Source organism: Nanorana parkeri, unplaced genomic scaffold, assembly GCF_000935625.1.
Source record: "Nanorana parkeri isolate BGI_ZX_2015 unplaced genomic scaffold, ASM93562v1 scaffold610, whole genome shotgun sequence".
NCBI lineage: Eukaryota > Metazoa > Chordata > Amphibia > Anura > Dicroglossidae > Nanorana > Nanorana parkeri.
Window position 1 is genome coordinate 710,662 of NW_017306878.1, and position 15,586 is coordinate 726,247.

The window sequence follows — 15,586 nt, forward strand, 5'->3', positions numbered from 1 at the left end:
GCATCAGCATGGCCCTGAAGCTGACCCTTCAATGTGCACTCTATACTCTGTGTGCTCTTTGGTTCCAGCGCCGCATCCTCTCTGCAGCCATAGTTGCTGAACGTCTGCAAAAGCTGTGCGGCGGCTTATTGTTAGAAGCTCGAAGTCGGACTTATTTGGAAACTTTCTCAAACACGAGGATAATGGACCGGATGGAAAGTGTTTAGGCCTCTTGGAGATGATTAACCGTGCCAAGGTTTGATGGGATTATTTCCACTTGGCAATCAGCCGCGCTCAGGACAGTGCTGTCAGCCCCTAATGACCCGGCATTTTATATTTACAAGCCATCAGTTTTTGAAGTACCCGGAGCTTGTGACCAGTTTTAGACCAGTCCGTTCTCTAGAAACATTTGCCATCATCTGAGGAGAATATGCCAGTCGCCTGGCTGCCTTTTAATCACTGACCTGGAACAAGTATGCAGGACTCTTGATATGAACCTTGTTTTGGCTCCTTGAGTCTGAGTAGTAGAATTTCTAAAAATAGGAGGTCCATAATGTCAACCTCCATAGTTCTCTCGGGACAGGTTTTCTTTAACTGCTCACTTGCTGTATGGACCTGAGATCTTGGCTCTGCCCACCTGCTGTATGGACCTGAGATCTTGGCTCTGCCCACCTGCTGTATGGACCTGAGATCTTGGCTCTGCCCACCTGCTGTATGGACCTGAGATCTTGGCTCTGCCCACCTACTGTATGGACCTGAGAACCCGGCTCTGCCCACTTGCTGTAGTGAATTATGTTTTACATAATCCCTTTGTTCCTAGTCTTGGATTTCCACAACTAGTAAGAGTAGGACTCCATGGAAGCAGGTGAGAACTTGGAGGGGATCCAGCAGTTGGTGTATCCTGCCACCATCTTTCAATAACTGCCAAGTCCATTTTTGGTAGACTGGCCCTTTTAAAATGACTTGGCTCTTGCAGTTGGACACAGTGAGCTTTGTTGAACCTGTATGCCAGGGGTAGGCAACCTCAGCACTCCGGCTGTTGTGGAACTACAAATCCAATGAAGCATTGCCACACTCTGACCCCCACGGGCAAGACTCCCAAAGACAGAGGCATGATGGGATTTTCCGTCTTACCACTGTTGGAGTGCCAAGGTTGCCTATGCCTGCTATAGGCCATATCAAAGGATTACGGTGGAAAGGTTGCATCGTACTCATTGTATGAAGTGTAGCTGTGACATTTCCAGCTATATATGGAAAAGTCCCCAGACTTGTATAGAAATTGAGTCATTGACATTTATGTAACTTCCTTATGTATAAAAAAGATGACTAAAGCACTTTGTTGATTCACTCTTGTTGTAATAGCAAGAATTAATCATTTCTGAAATATTCAATTGCTAAATATTATAATCAGTGTAGAGTGTGCTGCAGATCTCCCAGCAAACTGCTAAGTTCACATTTGAAATACTTGAACTGTATCTGCAAACATATAACATCTGAAACACGCATGTAAAATGCTTTAACCTCCAAAGGATTTGTATTTCTGCTCAGCTGGTCGTATGTTTCCCACACCTCTGCCAGACAACACACAGCCAGGCAAGGAGGCATCACTATTTTCTGGTTCAGATCTGCAGCTGCCTGTGTCCCCCCCCCCCCCCATCACTGCCGGGTACTAGCAAGTTAGAGATTTCGACCAGACGCCATTAGACTGCAAAACACAAAGACTGACGGAGCTCTGTACAGCTGCATTTTAACAATATTCGGCAGGTGACAAACTCGACGAGTATTCTGAAAACGCTATGCATGCATGCGCACCGCAACCGTACAGAGCTCCAGTCTTTCTGAGCACTGGAAGTAAGGTAGTTGGAGATATCGATGAGTTGGAGCTTTTGATAGAACACCCCCCACCGATTCCAGCCTGCCCATTGAACAATAAATCAGCGTGCCATCACTGTTCTGTTTAATTGTGCAATCGGCAAGGAAGATGAGATGGAAATCTGTAAAGCTGAATAAGGAGTCCTCTTCCTGGCTTTTCAGTATGGAATCACGAGATGCCTGTAATAAAGACCGGTCACTGCTGCTCTCTCCCATTGTGCAGAGTGACTGGTCTGGTCTCCGCCCCCTTCTGTAGTGGGTGGGGCCTGCTGGGTCCCTCCTACAGCTCTGCTCTCTGCACAGGCTATGTATAGCACAGTGATGATGTCACTGCTACTCTTTAAATGGTAATATCCGCATTTTCAAAAACATTTTGTGCACACAAAGTAGATCTATATCCTTTGCAGCTATTAAGGAATATATTTAAATGAATGTTTTCGTGCCCCGAGTTCAGCTTTAAAGCAAATGCAGGTTCCTTCCACAATATGGTTCCCAGTGCTGTGCCTAGTGGACAGGTCCGCTTCATTTAGTCTATAGGCTCCATCAGTATGTAAGAATGCAGATCGGTTCGCCTCATGTGAAAGCGGGATAATGTTGTGCCCCCCCCCCCTTTCTATTCTCCCCCCACCCCTCAGTCATTCATTTCGTCTCCCTGCGCAAATTGAAAACGACTAACCTTGTCATATTTAGTGCATTGCTCACAGCCGCTGCCTTCCAGGGCTAATCAGGCACAAACATATTCGTGAAGTTGCTAAGCTCTGAGCTGTCTTCTAAGCATTAAAGTGTCCTGTCTGCCTGGGAGGTCACTCCTATCTTGGCTGTGCCGCTCATGTACGGCCAGTAATATTGATTGATTAATGTATAAAAAGCACCAAATCCATTTGCTTCTATGAAACGGAGCAAAGTGCATTCACTCGCTTGGAATTTTCACCTCATCCTTTTGTTTGAAGGACGTGTGCACGGCACTATTAATAACCTGACAGATTTTTTTTTTCGTTCTATATTTACTAAGATTTTTTTTCCATTTTTTTTTTGCCAATCCATCGTTCATTTTTATTTTTCAGGATGCCGCGTGTTTTACCAGCAACCTGCATTGTGAGCCATTTTTAAGGTTTTTGTTTTGGTTTTTTTTCATCAAAAGTAGCACATGGCATAAAACTGAAAATGTGTCCGCATCAGTCGGGTAGCCCCGGCTTGCATCCAGTATCCTGTCCCTCCAAAGGATGCAGGCTGAAGATTCGCTAGGAACCAATAACTACATTCTAGGATGGCGGCTTTAAAGGAACATTTTTAAAGTGAAACTCCTGGCCAACCGTTCAGTTTCCCCCACTTCTTAGAAGTTCTGCTGCTGTCTCAATTGGGGAGATTTTCCCTCGCTTCCTGTCCCCGGGACAGTATGTGATGGAGATTTTCCCTCACTTCCTGTCCCGGGGACAGGGTTTCTCAGGGAAAGGATGTGATGGAGATTTTCCCTCGCTTCCTGTCCCGGGGACAGGGTTTCTCAGGGACAGTATGTGATGGAGATTTTCCCTCGCTTCCTGTCCCCGGGACAGTATGTGATGGAGATTTTCCCTCGCTTCCTGTCCCGGAGACGGGGTTTCTCAGGGACAGTATGTGATGGAGATTTTCCCTCGCTTCCTGTCCCGGGGACAGGGTTTCTTAGGGACAGTGTGTGATGGAGATTTTCCCTCACTTCCTGTCCCGGAGACGGGGTTTCTCAGGGACAGTATGTGATGGAGATTTTCCCTCGCTTCCTGTCCCGGAGACGGAGTTTCTCAGGGACAGTATGTGATGGAGATTTTCCCTCGCTTCCTGTCCCGGGGACAGGGTTTCTTAGGGACAGTGTGTGATGGAGATTTTCCCTCACTTCCTGTCCCGGGGACAGGGTTTCTCAGGGACAGGATGTGATGGAGAAAGAGACATATTTTAGCAGAGTGGGGAAAGGTTAGAACATCTGTCTGGGTTTTTAATAGCTTCCTGAGTTTTTCTTCTACCGGTGACCCCCACACTAATTTCTTACCCTGGTGCCAGCAGAACAGGAAGTTAGCGGATATCTGCCCTACTAAACCTTTTGATCCGCGGGACGGTAAGGGAGGCTAAATTTCTCCAGCTAAATTGGGTAGGGTTAGAAGCTCTGTCAGGTTTGTATTCATGCTGATGTTCTATCGAAGACGGCCAGACGACGTTAGACTGCAAAACACGGAGACTGACGGAGCTTCTGTTCAGCTGCATTTTAGCAATATTCAGCAGGTGGCAAACTCGACGAGTATTCTGAAAACGCTATGCGCATGTGCACCGCAACTGTACAGAGCTCCAGTCTTTCTGAGCATTGGAAGTGAGGTAGTTGGAGATTTCGCTGAGCTAGAGCTTTTGATAGAACCCCGGTTCCCCCCATTGGGGTACTTCTGCCTTGTCTCACAGTTTCTCAGGGAAAGGATGTGATGGAGATTTTCCCTCGCTTCCTGTCCCGGAGACGGGGTTTCTCAGGGACAGTATGTGATGGAGATTTTCCCTCGCTTCCTGTCCCGGGGACAGGGTTTCTTAGGGACAGTGTGTGATGGAGATTTTCCCTCACTTCCTGTCCCGGAGACGGGGTTTCTCAGGGACAGTATGTGATGGAGATTTTCCCTCGCTTCCTGTCCCGGAGACGGAGTTTCTCAGGGACAGTATGTGATGGAGATTTTCCCTCGCTTCCTGTCCCGGGGACAGGGTTTCTTAGGGACAGTGTGTGATGGAGATTTTCCCTCACTTCCTGTCCCGGGGACAGGGTTTCTCAGGGACAGGATGTGATGGAGAAAGAGACATATTTTAGCAGAGTGGGGAAAGGTTAGAACATCTGTCTGGGTTTTTAATAGCTTCCTGAGTTTTTCTTCTACCGGTGACCCCCACACTAATTTCTTACCCTGGTGCCAGCAGAACAGGAAGTTAGCGGATATCTGCCCTACTAAACCTTTTGATCCGCGGGACGGTAAGGGAGGCTAAATTTCTCCAGCTAAATTGGGTAGGGTTAGAAGCTCTGTCAGGTTTGTATTCATGCTGATGTTCTATCGAAGACGGCCAGACGACGTTAGACTGCAAAACACGGAGACTGACGGAGCTTCTGTTCAGCTGCATTTTAGCAATATTCAGCAGGTGGCAAACTCGACGAGTATTCTGAAAACGCTATGCGCATGTGCACCGCAACTGTACAGAGCTCCAGTCTTTCTGAGCATTGGAAGTGAGGTAGTTGGAGATTTCGCTGAGCTAGAGCTTTTGATAGAACCCCGGTTCCCCCCATTGGGGTACTTCTGCCTTGTCTCACTCTTCCACTGGCACTCTTTATGAGGGTATTAAAGGGTGTCACCAGGACAGGAAGTGAGGAGATATTTCTAAAGGGGCACAGGCAGGTTTTTCTTTTTTCTGACAGAGATGGTAACAAGTTACAACCTTCTTGATCGCAAAAATATTTATTCAGGATTTGCATTTAGGAGATTTCTTCTCATTTCCTGCACAGTGATTGTTCTTCCAGTGTTCTGGTCATGTGGGGCCCGTGGAGCAGACTCTGCCGCGTTTACCGGATTGCATGGTATGGAGCAGTAAAGTGAATTTTCTCCTAAAGCCTTAAGTGGGGAAGCCGTGCTAATTGTAAATCGATGCATCTTAAAATGTACCATTGATCTGCCGTTACAAGTTAGGAGAGAAACTGTAATTACCGCCTGTTCCAAGGGCTTTTTATTCTTGGGTTCCAAGCAAAATAAATAGAAATGGTCGCCGGAGCCGCTGATCTCTCTGTTAAAGCTGAACGCTTTAGCCGTGTGCGTGTCCTCTGTTATGGCGAGCAGAATAAGTCCCAATCCTTCTATAGCATCTGATGTCCCATAACCTTGTGGTAGTCATGCCTCTGTAGACCCAAAAATCATCATGCCGTGACAAACGCGCATATTCGATACGCCTTAATGAGTGAGTGGCAACCCAGGAATATAAATTTGAGGTCCCTGGCAGGCAATGCCATACGCACAGGTCCCTGGCAGGCAATGCCATACGCACAGGTCCCTGGCAGGCAATGCCATACGCACAGGTCCCTGGCAGGCAATGCCATACGCACAGGTCCCTGGCAGGCAAAGCCATAAGGGCACCATACAGATTTGGTTTCAAATAAGCGGTTTTTATTTTTTGCACCACCAAGAGCTGAATTTAGTTGCTATGGACGATGCAGGCAGTTTGAGGGTCATTCATGTCTGTATTGTGGTATAGCAACATATCGTATGTGGTGCTTGCCATAAGTGGTTGGCACATGCCGTGAATGGGCACAGTGGCCCAGCTGTGCAGTAAAAGCAGAATGCATGCTGGGAGCCTCGCCTGTCCCTCATGGAGTTGACGTTCGCCCTGTCACCGTCTCCTAACAAGCTTGAAACAAGTGGCAGCTTCTGGCTAGAAATTGATTTCATTAATTGCTATGCCAATAAGCCAGCTTGTTCTGCCTGCCATTGGTTAGCGGGGATGGCTAACAAAGTCTACTGATCAATGGTGCCAATAAAGATTTTACTCATTAATGAGTAGAGCACTAATTACAATTATCCGGTGACCAATTAGGCTTAGTGTATGGAGAGCTGGTCCGTGCTCTCGCCGTTTAGCTTACAGATCAGAAAAGGCGGTAGAAGCAGCGCGACCAGAGCGGAGGGCACTGCGACCTTGAAGAGGGTCATATGTTAGCAGATGGGCGGCTGCAGTGCAGTTCAGGCGTATTGGGCCTGATGTGCCAAAGTGTCACTGTGCTGAGAAATGGAGTTTACTATAAAGCCACCAATCGGAACCAAGTTTTGGGACAGGTCTGAATCTTGATTGGTGGCTTTGTAAAACGCTCAGTAGTTCGAACTGCCGCCACTTTGTCAGGCCTGATGCACATTGGGGGAATTTACTAAAACTGGAGGATGGCAACCAATCGGCTTCTATCTTCAGCTTGTTTAGGTAACCTTTGAAGATAAAAGCTGATTGGTTGCCATGCACAGCTATTCCAGGTCCCTGTCTGCTCCAGTTTTAAGCTGCCCATACACCTGTAGTTTATCCGCAGATTTTCTATGGTCAGATGGAAAAAGTGCAACACACTCCTCCATCTACGCTACACTGTGTGGATGGAGGAATCTCCCACTCAGCCGAGCTTCAGTATCTTGCTAGTCGGCCCCGCTGACTGTCAAAACACCTGAACAATCTGATTGGATGCCGGCATTGTTCAGGCTTTAGTATATTCCCCCCATTGTGCCATGGCATAGATCTAATTGTATAATGTGGCATTTGGGTTGTTTAGCTTATTAACACTAAATGTATTTATTTATAATTACATGTACTGGCATTTATATAGCGCCAACAATCGCTTTACGTATTGCATCAGTCCCGGCCCTCAAGGAGCTTACAATCTAAGGTCCCTATCTCACATGCACACAGGGCCAGTTTAGAGAGGAGCCAATTAACCTTCCAGCATGTCTTTGGCGTGTGGGAGGAAACCCACAGAAGCACAGGGAGAACATGCAAACTCCATGCAGATAGTGATCCAGCTGGGATTCGAACCAAAGACCCCGGTACCAGGCAGAAGCGCTAATCACTACACCACTGTGCTGATTTGAAATTTGAACATTTTGGCCATCATACAAAAAATAGCCTAAAGGGATTCCCAGGTCACAGACATAAGGAAGTGGGTTGGACTGGTGCAGCACAGCAGTCCTGGATAAAAAGATGAAGCTCTGAACAGGGTTTTGTGCCCTGTGTGTAGAGCTGCAGCTAACTATTATTTTCATAATCGATTAGTTGGCCGATTATTAAGTTCGATTAATCGGATTAAAAAAAAGGCTCCAGTGATTGACAACTAGTTTGTGTTAAGATTGTAGTCCATCACGGGAGCAAGCTTGGCGCGGTGGAAGTAGTGTTTTGTTTTTAAAATGTTGCATTATTGCAGTGTTCGCTGGATAGCATGACTTCACTTGTTCCCTGAATTTGCTCCTGAGGATCCAGTTCTCTTTAGGCAGAAACATGTTCTTCCGCAGCTCTTGAAGTACAGAGTCTAGTTTTTCTACACTCCCAGTATTGCATCGTTGTCAGTTTTGGCTCTTGGGAAGGTCCTGTGTCCTGCCAGTCCAGTAGAGAAGGTGGCGGGTGGCTGCCACGTGTTGGCGGTAGACGGGTGTCGTGATAGACGGCAGCAGGTGCTACTGGAGGGCCCGGCCCTGGGATTTGCGGTGAGGTAGGAGCTCTGTCTGCCATGGCCAGAGCCAAGTCCCCAGGAATCTTGCTAGTTCTCAACTTGTCTGCTGCTTCTCTTATTGACCTGGTCAGACCCCTTGTGAGCTCCCTAATTGAAAATTAATACCGGATCAATGCGGAAGGCAATTTGCATATGGATTATACACCGTACTGAATGCACCATATGTGTGGCAGATTGATTGAAGGCCAGAGACAACTCAAGAAAGCCAAACCTCTTGTAGTCTGCTGTGTGTGGGTATGAGTCTCTAGGATTCCTCTACCAGCAAACGTGGAGAGGAATGTGGGGCGGCCACATACAGCACGGGGACTATAGCAAGGGACTAGCGCATGCAGAGACATGGACGTGCGGGGACTATAGCAAGGGACTAGCGCATGCAGAGACATGGACGTGCGGGGACTATAGCAAGGGACTAGCGCATGCAGAGACATGGACGTGCACTGCCACAGGTTACCCCACCTTTGCCTGAATCTCACCCATATCTAAATTGCTTCAACTCTGCGGGTGAAGGACAAGGCACAGTGTGGTTTCATGTAACTTTAGCACACACATATAATGTACAAAAAACCATTTTTAGAGCGACAATCTGAAATTTGTTTAATTACATTGACCACACATAGTACAAGCTGTGCAATTCCTGTGCAACACGTTACCATCTGACTGTAGATTTACCAACAAGGGCCAATCTACCGGTCTATGAGCTTGAAGTTGCTCAGCTTGTAATGTGTGTGTAGACACGCAAGGAGCGTCCTAACCGATGCAGACATATAGACCTTCAAATTGCATAACTGTTGGCAAGGCCAAAGCTGACTCTATACTGCACAATCTCCATTCTATGTAGTGCAAGGGCCGGCCTGATTGGATACAGATTGAATGTATTGTGCAGATGTGTCCTCGTGTTAGAGTTTTGGTAGATTGTACAGTAAGTTTTGTTGTAGCAGACGGTAGAATGCATCTGCCGGATTAGATTGAGGATACCACCTCGGAGATCCACGACCTTTTATAAACACGCAGCGTGCAGCCTCATGCGTTTACACAGTCGTCGCGCTCCTCTGCGAATCCTAATATTTATGTTCTTTTTCATCGGGAGGCGTACTATCCCATAGGGGTTTTAAATGGACATTTTTATATAAACTTGCATCGAGATTGGAGAATGGAAAGTCCGTGGGCGTCGCATGTTAAAAGCCAAGCAGTGTTTGTCCAGGCGGCCCATGCGTCGCTGGTGTGTTTTTACGCCGGTTTGACAGCAGCCAGAGCGAATGCTATTTTTCCAGGTCCTATTGACACATATGATGGCATACACGTATTGATTTGCTGTACCCGTGTTATTATGTGGATGGCTTGTAGATATGTTTGAGGGAGCGAGAGATTCATTCTCACCATGACAGGACATAATAGCTTCACGCTCTGCTAGGAACTGCCACACAAAATTTGCCTCTGCCGCCGCTTACAACAAGCCGCGCACGGCACCGAGGCTCGCCCGCAAAACAAGTAGGGCAATCTGGAATCCTTCTGGTCTCCACAGTCACTTCCTAAATTTGTTTCTTAGAGCGTTCAGTTGATGGACGCGGTTTTTACCGCATTTCTTTTTCTATGGATTTTCTATTTGCTTGTTAAATAAAGATCGATTCAGTCTCAATGCTGGTAATTTTCTGGGTTCTTTTCACGTGACCTCATCGCGTGTTTTTGTAAAAAAAAAAAAAAGGGGGTGAGAGAAGTACAAGTATAACATTCTGCATTACCGTTACTCTCGTGCACACTTGTGCATCTTCATGTGTTCTTTGTTGCATATTTCATGCATTTGTTTTATACTTCACCAATAAATAGTGAAGTGTATGTTGCTAGGGGGCGGCGGCTTGTTGTTGCGTGCCAAGGTGCATGAAAATTCACGTTGCAGGCATTTTGCATGTGCTCCCTTTTAATGTCTATGGGGCTAAAAACGTATCGTGAAGCACGTTTTTGAAAGTCACGCTGCAGCACAACGCACTGGTGTGAATGGGCCTCATAGGAAATAATGAGATTCCCTTTGTCGCACGGCAGCCGCAGCGCTTCAGGTGTGAATGGCGACTGCGAGGTACCACTCTTGTTTTATTTTTGTAAGTCCTATCTTTTAAACATGCAAAAAAAAATGTAAAATCATGTTTGCAATTTGGAGTGTCAAACAAAACGACAAGCATGGCATCTAAAAACAAAGTATTATTGTCCCTAGTATTAATATACACTGTCTGCCAAATGAAGGGGACCCTGTGTAGCCCCAAGATGTTAAATGTTGCTTCTACCGCTGACTTACTCAGTTTTGATGTGATATACAATGTAATACATACATACATACATACATACATACATACATACACACACACACACACACAGTCCTTGTTCTGGCTGCTCCAGTTTTGTATACAGGTCATACAAGTGCAAGCAGAGGGGGGAAAAAAGATCTCCTTGCTGGGAATTGCAGCAAAGATGTCAGCGCTGCAAGGCCTCATAATTGTCAGAAAACAAGCCATTTTTTCCCTGTTTTATAATACATAGCAGCGGGAATGCTCGGAGGAACTGGAGGATCTCTCCGTAAATCTATTTTATAGCGGGATGAATTGTGTAGCTTCCTCTTCATCACATACTCTGAACTAGGAAGTCATTTAGCCTCTGCCCAGTCCTCAGTTCCTATCCGTCTTCTGTGCTCGGCCTCCCTTTGCTAAGGATGACACCTCTAGGTCACAAGTGGTACTGCAGCTCGGGCCGCCAGAGCAATCAATGCTCGGCACAATAAAGAGAGCCCCCCCCTGCTAATTTGGAGCTGCGCTATGTTCTCCTGGAAAGAGCATGAAAAGAAAGCCGACTATCCTTCCTGTCTTTTTACTTCTGCCATGAATCTCCTTTTTTCCTTTCCCCGACACGACGGTCCTTGTTAGGAACAATGCGTATTCAGAACTGCCTTCCAGTACGGGGTGCCGCTTTATGGAAGTGTCATATGTGAGCTGCTCTGTATATTCGTTGGCGAGTCGGGGGAGATGAATATATTTGTCATTATATGACAAGCCGTGATCCATTCTGTCGCCGTCATGCCTCCAGTATGACACCGAGGGTTTGCTGCGCCATCTTTAACCCTTTCATGACCAGAAGCTTATATGCCCCGACCCAAGTTCAGCAGCATCATCATTTATTGCCAGCATCAACTTGACAATAGCCAATGAGTGATTGACAGCGGGTGTAAGAACTAGGAACACGCACTGTTTCACACTTCTAGTTCTCTGCTGCATGGCTCGTTGAAGAACTCTGGGGACAAATTTGGCTTCCTCTGATATCACTGCAAGCTTTTCACAATGTGCATTAGAAGCTGCAGCAAGTCAGAGCCCGCACCATTTCCTGACTGGAGGACATCCAGCATTATCTAGCTTGTTCCCCTCTAATCCATTGGATTTCAGGTATTTCAGTCATGGGGGCATTACCACAGCTTCTTGTTTTCAGGAAGCTATGTACTGCACACTCCTCCCACCTGCATTGCATATTGAAGCATAGAGACCCAGTAATAATAAAAAAATTACCTGTTTGTTTTTGCCAGAAATTTTTGGGGCTGTGAACTTCCTGTGCTCTCTGCCTGTGCACAGGATGGGGTGATGGTGACGAGGAGGGGAGAGAAGAGGTCTGTGTTCTTTGTAATGTATCAGAAATGACGTAGGTGGGGCTGACAACACGTCTTTAGGAATTCGGAGCCGAGAATACACTGGCGGGAATTTATCAAAACTGGAGCAGACAGAATCTGGAGAAGCTCCCCTTTTAGTAACCAATCAGCTTCTCTCTTCAGTTTGTGCAGTTAAGCTTTGAGAATGAAAGATAGAAACTGGAGCAGTTGCCCATAGTAACCAATCAGCTTCTGTCTGCTCTAGTTTTGATAAATTGCCCTCCGAGCGTTGTCATGTCAAAGAGGAAGTTGGGATCGCACTGTATTTCTGGCACATCGGCAGTTCTTTTTCTGTACTTGCAGCGTCTTTAAAGGGATATGCACATGTATTGCAGAGATGTAACCCTTTCCTTACCAATCAGGATTCATCCCGTATTGTTCAGACTACCTTGATCAAAGCTGACCACTGGCCTGCATGTTCTTGACGCTTGTACTTTGTTCTAAGACAGAACTTATCATGTGTTTTTGCTTCCATCGGATACTGTTTTGTGCCCTAATATACAAGCCTCCCTTCCCCAAGCGGCTGCTCAATCGCATGTATTTATTATTTCAGAAGAACCGGCAGAGGATCCGGAAGGAGCCTGTGATGCAGATGCTGACCCAGCCGAGGTGCCGAAAGACCAGGAGCCGGAGGGGGCAAAAGACACTAATAGGGGAACAGGTACAGTACCATATGGCCAGCCAGTATCACCATCATCTGTTTTAAAGGGACAGCAGAGTGCTGTACATCTAAGCAGGAAGAAGAGCTAGAAAATGTAATGAGCCAATATGGCTGCCCCCACGTAAATGTTTAATAAGAGACAATACACGGGGGCAGGGTTTGGTTTTTAAGGCATAAGTAAACATCAGTTATTTAATTGATCGTTATCATTTGTTTAAAAAGAAACAAATATTGTTAAAGCAAAAAAAGTGAAGTCTTGCAGCGATAATCAATAGAGTGTCATCAGGGGCTGCTTTACTTACCATGGCTGGAGTAAATGGAGCTGCAGGCTCTCTTCAGTTCTGGAACATTCCTCAAGCTCTCTACTTTGGTTTTTGTGATCTCTGCTGAAGGGGAGGGGAAGATGTTTGGACTGGCTGATGATTTTTGGGAAACAAAATGTTATAAAGAAGTCACAAAGGCACGGGCACACACACACACACACACACACACACACACACACACGCTGCTGCTGCAGCATTTTCTGAACTCCGGGTAAACTGTAAAAATACACAAGTGAAATACTATACCTGCCAAAGGATTTGTATTTCTGTCCACACAGTCTTGAGTTTTGTACAGCCCTGTCACCGAGAACAGCCCTGTCTGGTAAGGCAGGAGACCTGATTTTTGTTCTTTATTGCATTAAAGTAACATTTACAGGTCTCCTCCCCGGCATCTCTCTGTGACTGGCCAGTGAAGAGATAAAACAGAATGATGAACTCAGTTCTCTGCCCTCTCCTCCATGTCCCTTATGAGCACTGCAGCACAACTGTCACCTTTTATGCTGCTTCCTTTCCCAGTCTAAGCTCTGCTGTACAGGTACTGCAAGGTGCTAATACAAATTTAGATTCGGGTACATAAAACAAAAATTAGTAATGAATATGAAGCTGCATTGATGTGTCTTTTTTTATATCTGCCTGAAGTGTATAGTTGATATGGTCTAGTTTTAGTAGTCTTAAATTTGGGTTCTATCAGACAGAGGACGGGATGAAAGCAGAATCTGGAAGTGTTGATTGTGTTGCAAAACTCTTATTGTTCATTGTTATTTTTGTCACAGTGCCTTCTGTTCCGCCTGAGCGGGATCCACCTGATTCACTACCTGCCAAGCTGTCCTCCAATGCCAGCGGTGAGCCTCCCCCTAAGAGACCAAGATCCACCGAGGAGAAGAGGGAGCAGGTAGCAGCCTCTGTTCTACTTCTTACCTTTTTTTTTTATACCTGTTGTCACTCATCATCATCTTCCGTATGTTGTGTACCTCGTTCATTCTCTACTTCCTGCTCTCATGCTTTCCCTTCAATGTTCTCCTGTCTCTCCAGCTCTTCCAGTGCCCATACTGCAAGTACACCAATGCAGACATCAATAGACTGCGGGTCCACGCTATGACGCAGCACTCTGTGCAGCCAATGCTGCGCTGCCCTCTTTGTCAGGACATGTTAAACAACAAGATCCACCTACAGCTGCACCTCACTCACCTGCACAGTGTGGCCCCGGACTGCGTGGACAAACTCATCATCACGGTTAGTACAGTTATTCTTAAACTGACCACCCCACCATAATCTTCTACTCCCTGCCTTCACTCCTGCCAGGTCTGGCTGGACGTCTCCTTCCTATGCATTCCCCCATTTAGTCCTATGGAAAGACAGTCACACTGCGTCTATTATGTATCACAATGGTGGACGGTCTTTGCACAGCAATAAATAGAGATTTTGCACATGCATGCGTAGAAGAGACCACCACCCAGCAATGGCAGCTGTGCTGTTGCCTCCACATTATGACTGCCTTCCCCTTCCATCCAATGTGATTCTGTGTGTTACATTCCCAACATAACCATAGTATAATATCAGAATCCATTAGGCTTGGAATTACTTGCCTTCGGTTGAACTACATTGTCCCAGCATACCCTATCAGCCATATTCAGTGTTGAAGTATAGTAGGGACATTGTTTCTAGTTACGGCAGCCAAACGCACAGAGACGTGATCATTCAATATGATCGATTACCGGCCATTGTATGTGATGACTCCTGCAGCCTGTGAACATATACTGGTTGGAAGTCCTTCTAGTTGATATTCCCTATAGTTCTTCCATTTCACATGAAGAGGTAATCCAGGCCTTACGCTTTGTAGCCCATGAGAAGTACAGTGGGGGTATCTAGTGAACGGAGGACTTTTGTAAAGGAATGACTGGACCAGTAAGTGGCTGGCTTAATGTCAACCTGTCCTCTTCAGCAGCACATACATTCCCTTCGCTGTGTAAACTCTGATTTGCTTACACAGGGCTGAGGGCTCTTCCCACCCATACAAGGGGTTTAGAGGAATATGTGACAGCACTGATGATTGGCCCAGCGCTGTCAGATGATCCTCCATAACTGGGTATATTTTATACTTCCTTGGTGGCTAAATTTCAGGGAGCACAGGAAAGGGGGTATGTGCTGCTGAGGAAGGGGCACGGGTATGCTTTTAGAAGCAAATAGAGATGGCAAGCTCAGATTCAGTAGTGCTCCTGCCAATGATAGGCATTTGACTAATGTTCTGTGTGCTTAGATGCCCTAGAGGATGAAAGTTGGAGCCACATGACTAGTAGTTTTTAATGCAGATTTTTTTTTCACATTGACAAAGGCCTGCCTGAAAAAAGAGAAGGTGATCTGACACTGCGGAGGAGAGTCCATCCCTGAAATCAGTGGCGATGCTCATGGTGGAGTGGTGCGCATGCCCAGCTCACATTCACGTAATGTCCCTAATAATAACTCAGACAGCTCCCTGCAACCTGCCCTGTGTCAAGTCTGTTACCACAGCAACCCGGGCTTTGCTTCTGCTCCATATCCTGCACCACTGTTCACATGCTCTCTGTCCTCCCGTAACTCGCGACGCGCGGTCACTTCGCTGCCCTGACCGTGGACCCTGAACGTGCTACAATCACGCCTTGTCGCAGGCAGCCCCGCGGCTTCCCTGACAGCATTGCCTCCGGCCGTTTACTGCACTTCAATGTGAAACGTGCCTTTCGACCCTTTCTCTTCCCGTCCTCCTTTTGGTGTCGTGTCCCCGCTGTCGTTTGCACACAATTGCCAGCACTTTGAGTGGAAGCGCTTGGCTCATGTTTGCCAATTAGATGGTGTAAATTCAA

General features: G+C 46.5%; 1 protein-coding gene across 1 annotated transcript in view; it reads left to right on the forward strand.

The window, feature by feature from the left end:
- ZFHX3 (zinc finger homeobox 3) overlaps positions 1-15,586 on the forward strand; it is a 71,280-nt gene that overhangs the window by 36,836 nt on the left and 18,858 nt on the right. The window contains exons 4-6 of the mRNA XM_018562898.1: positions 12,319-12,426; positions 13,523-13,641; positions 13,782-13,982. Of these exons, the coding sequence (XP_018418400.1) occupies positions 12,319-12,426; positions 13,523-13,641; positions 13,782-13,982 (428 nt within the window). The remainder of the gene's footprint in view (positions 1-12,318; positions 12,427-13,522; positions 13,642-13,781; positions 13,983-15,586) is intronic.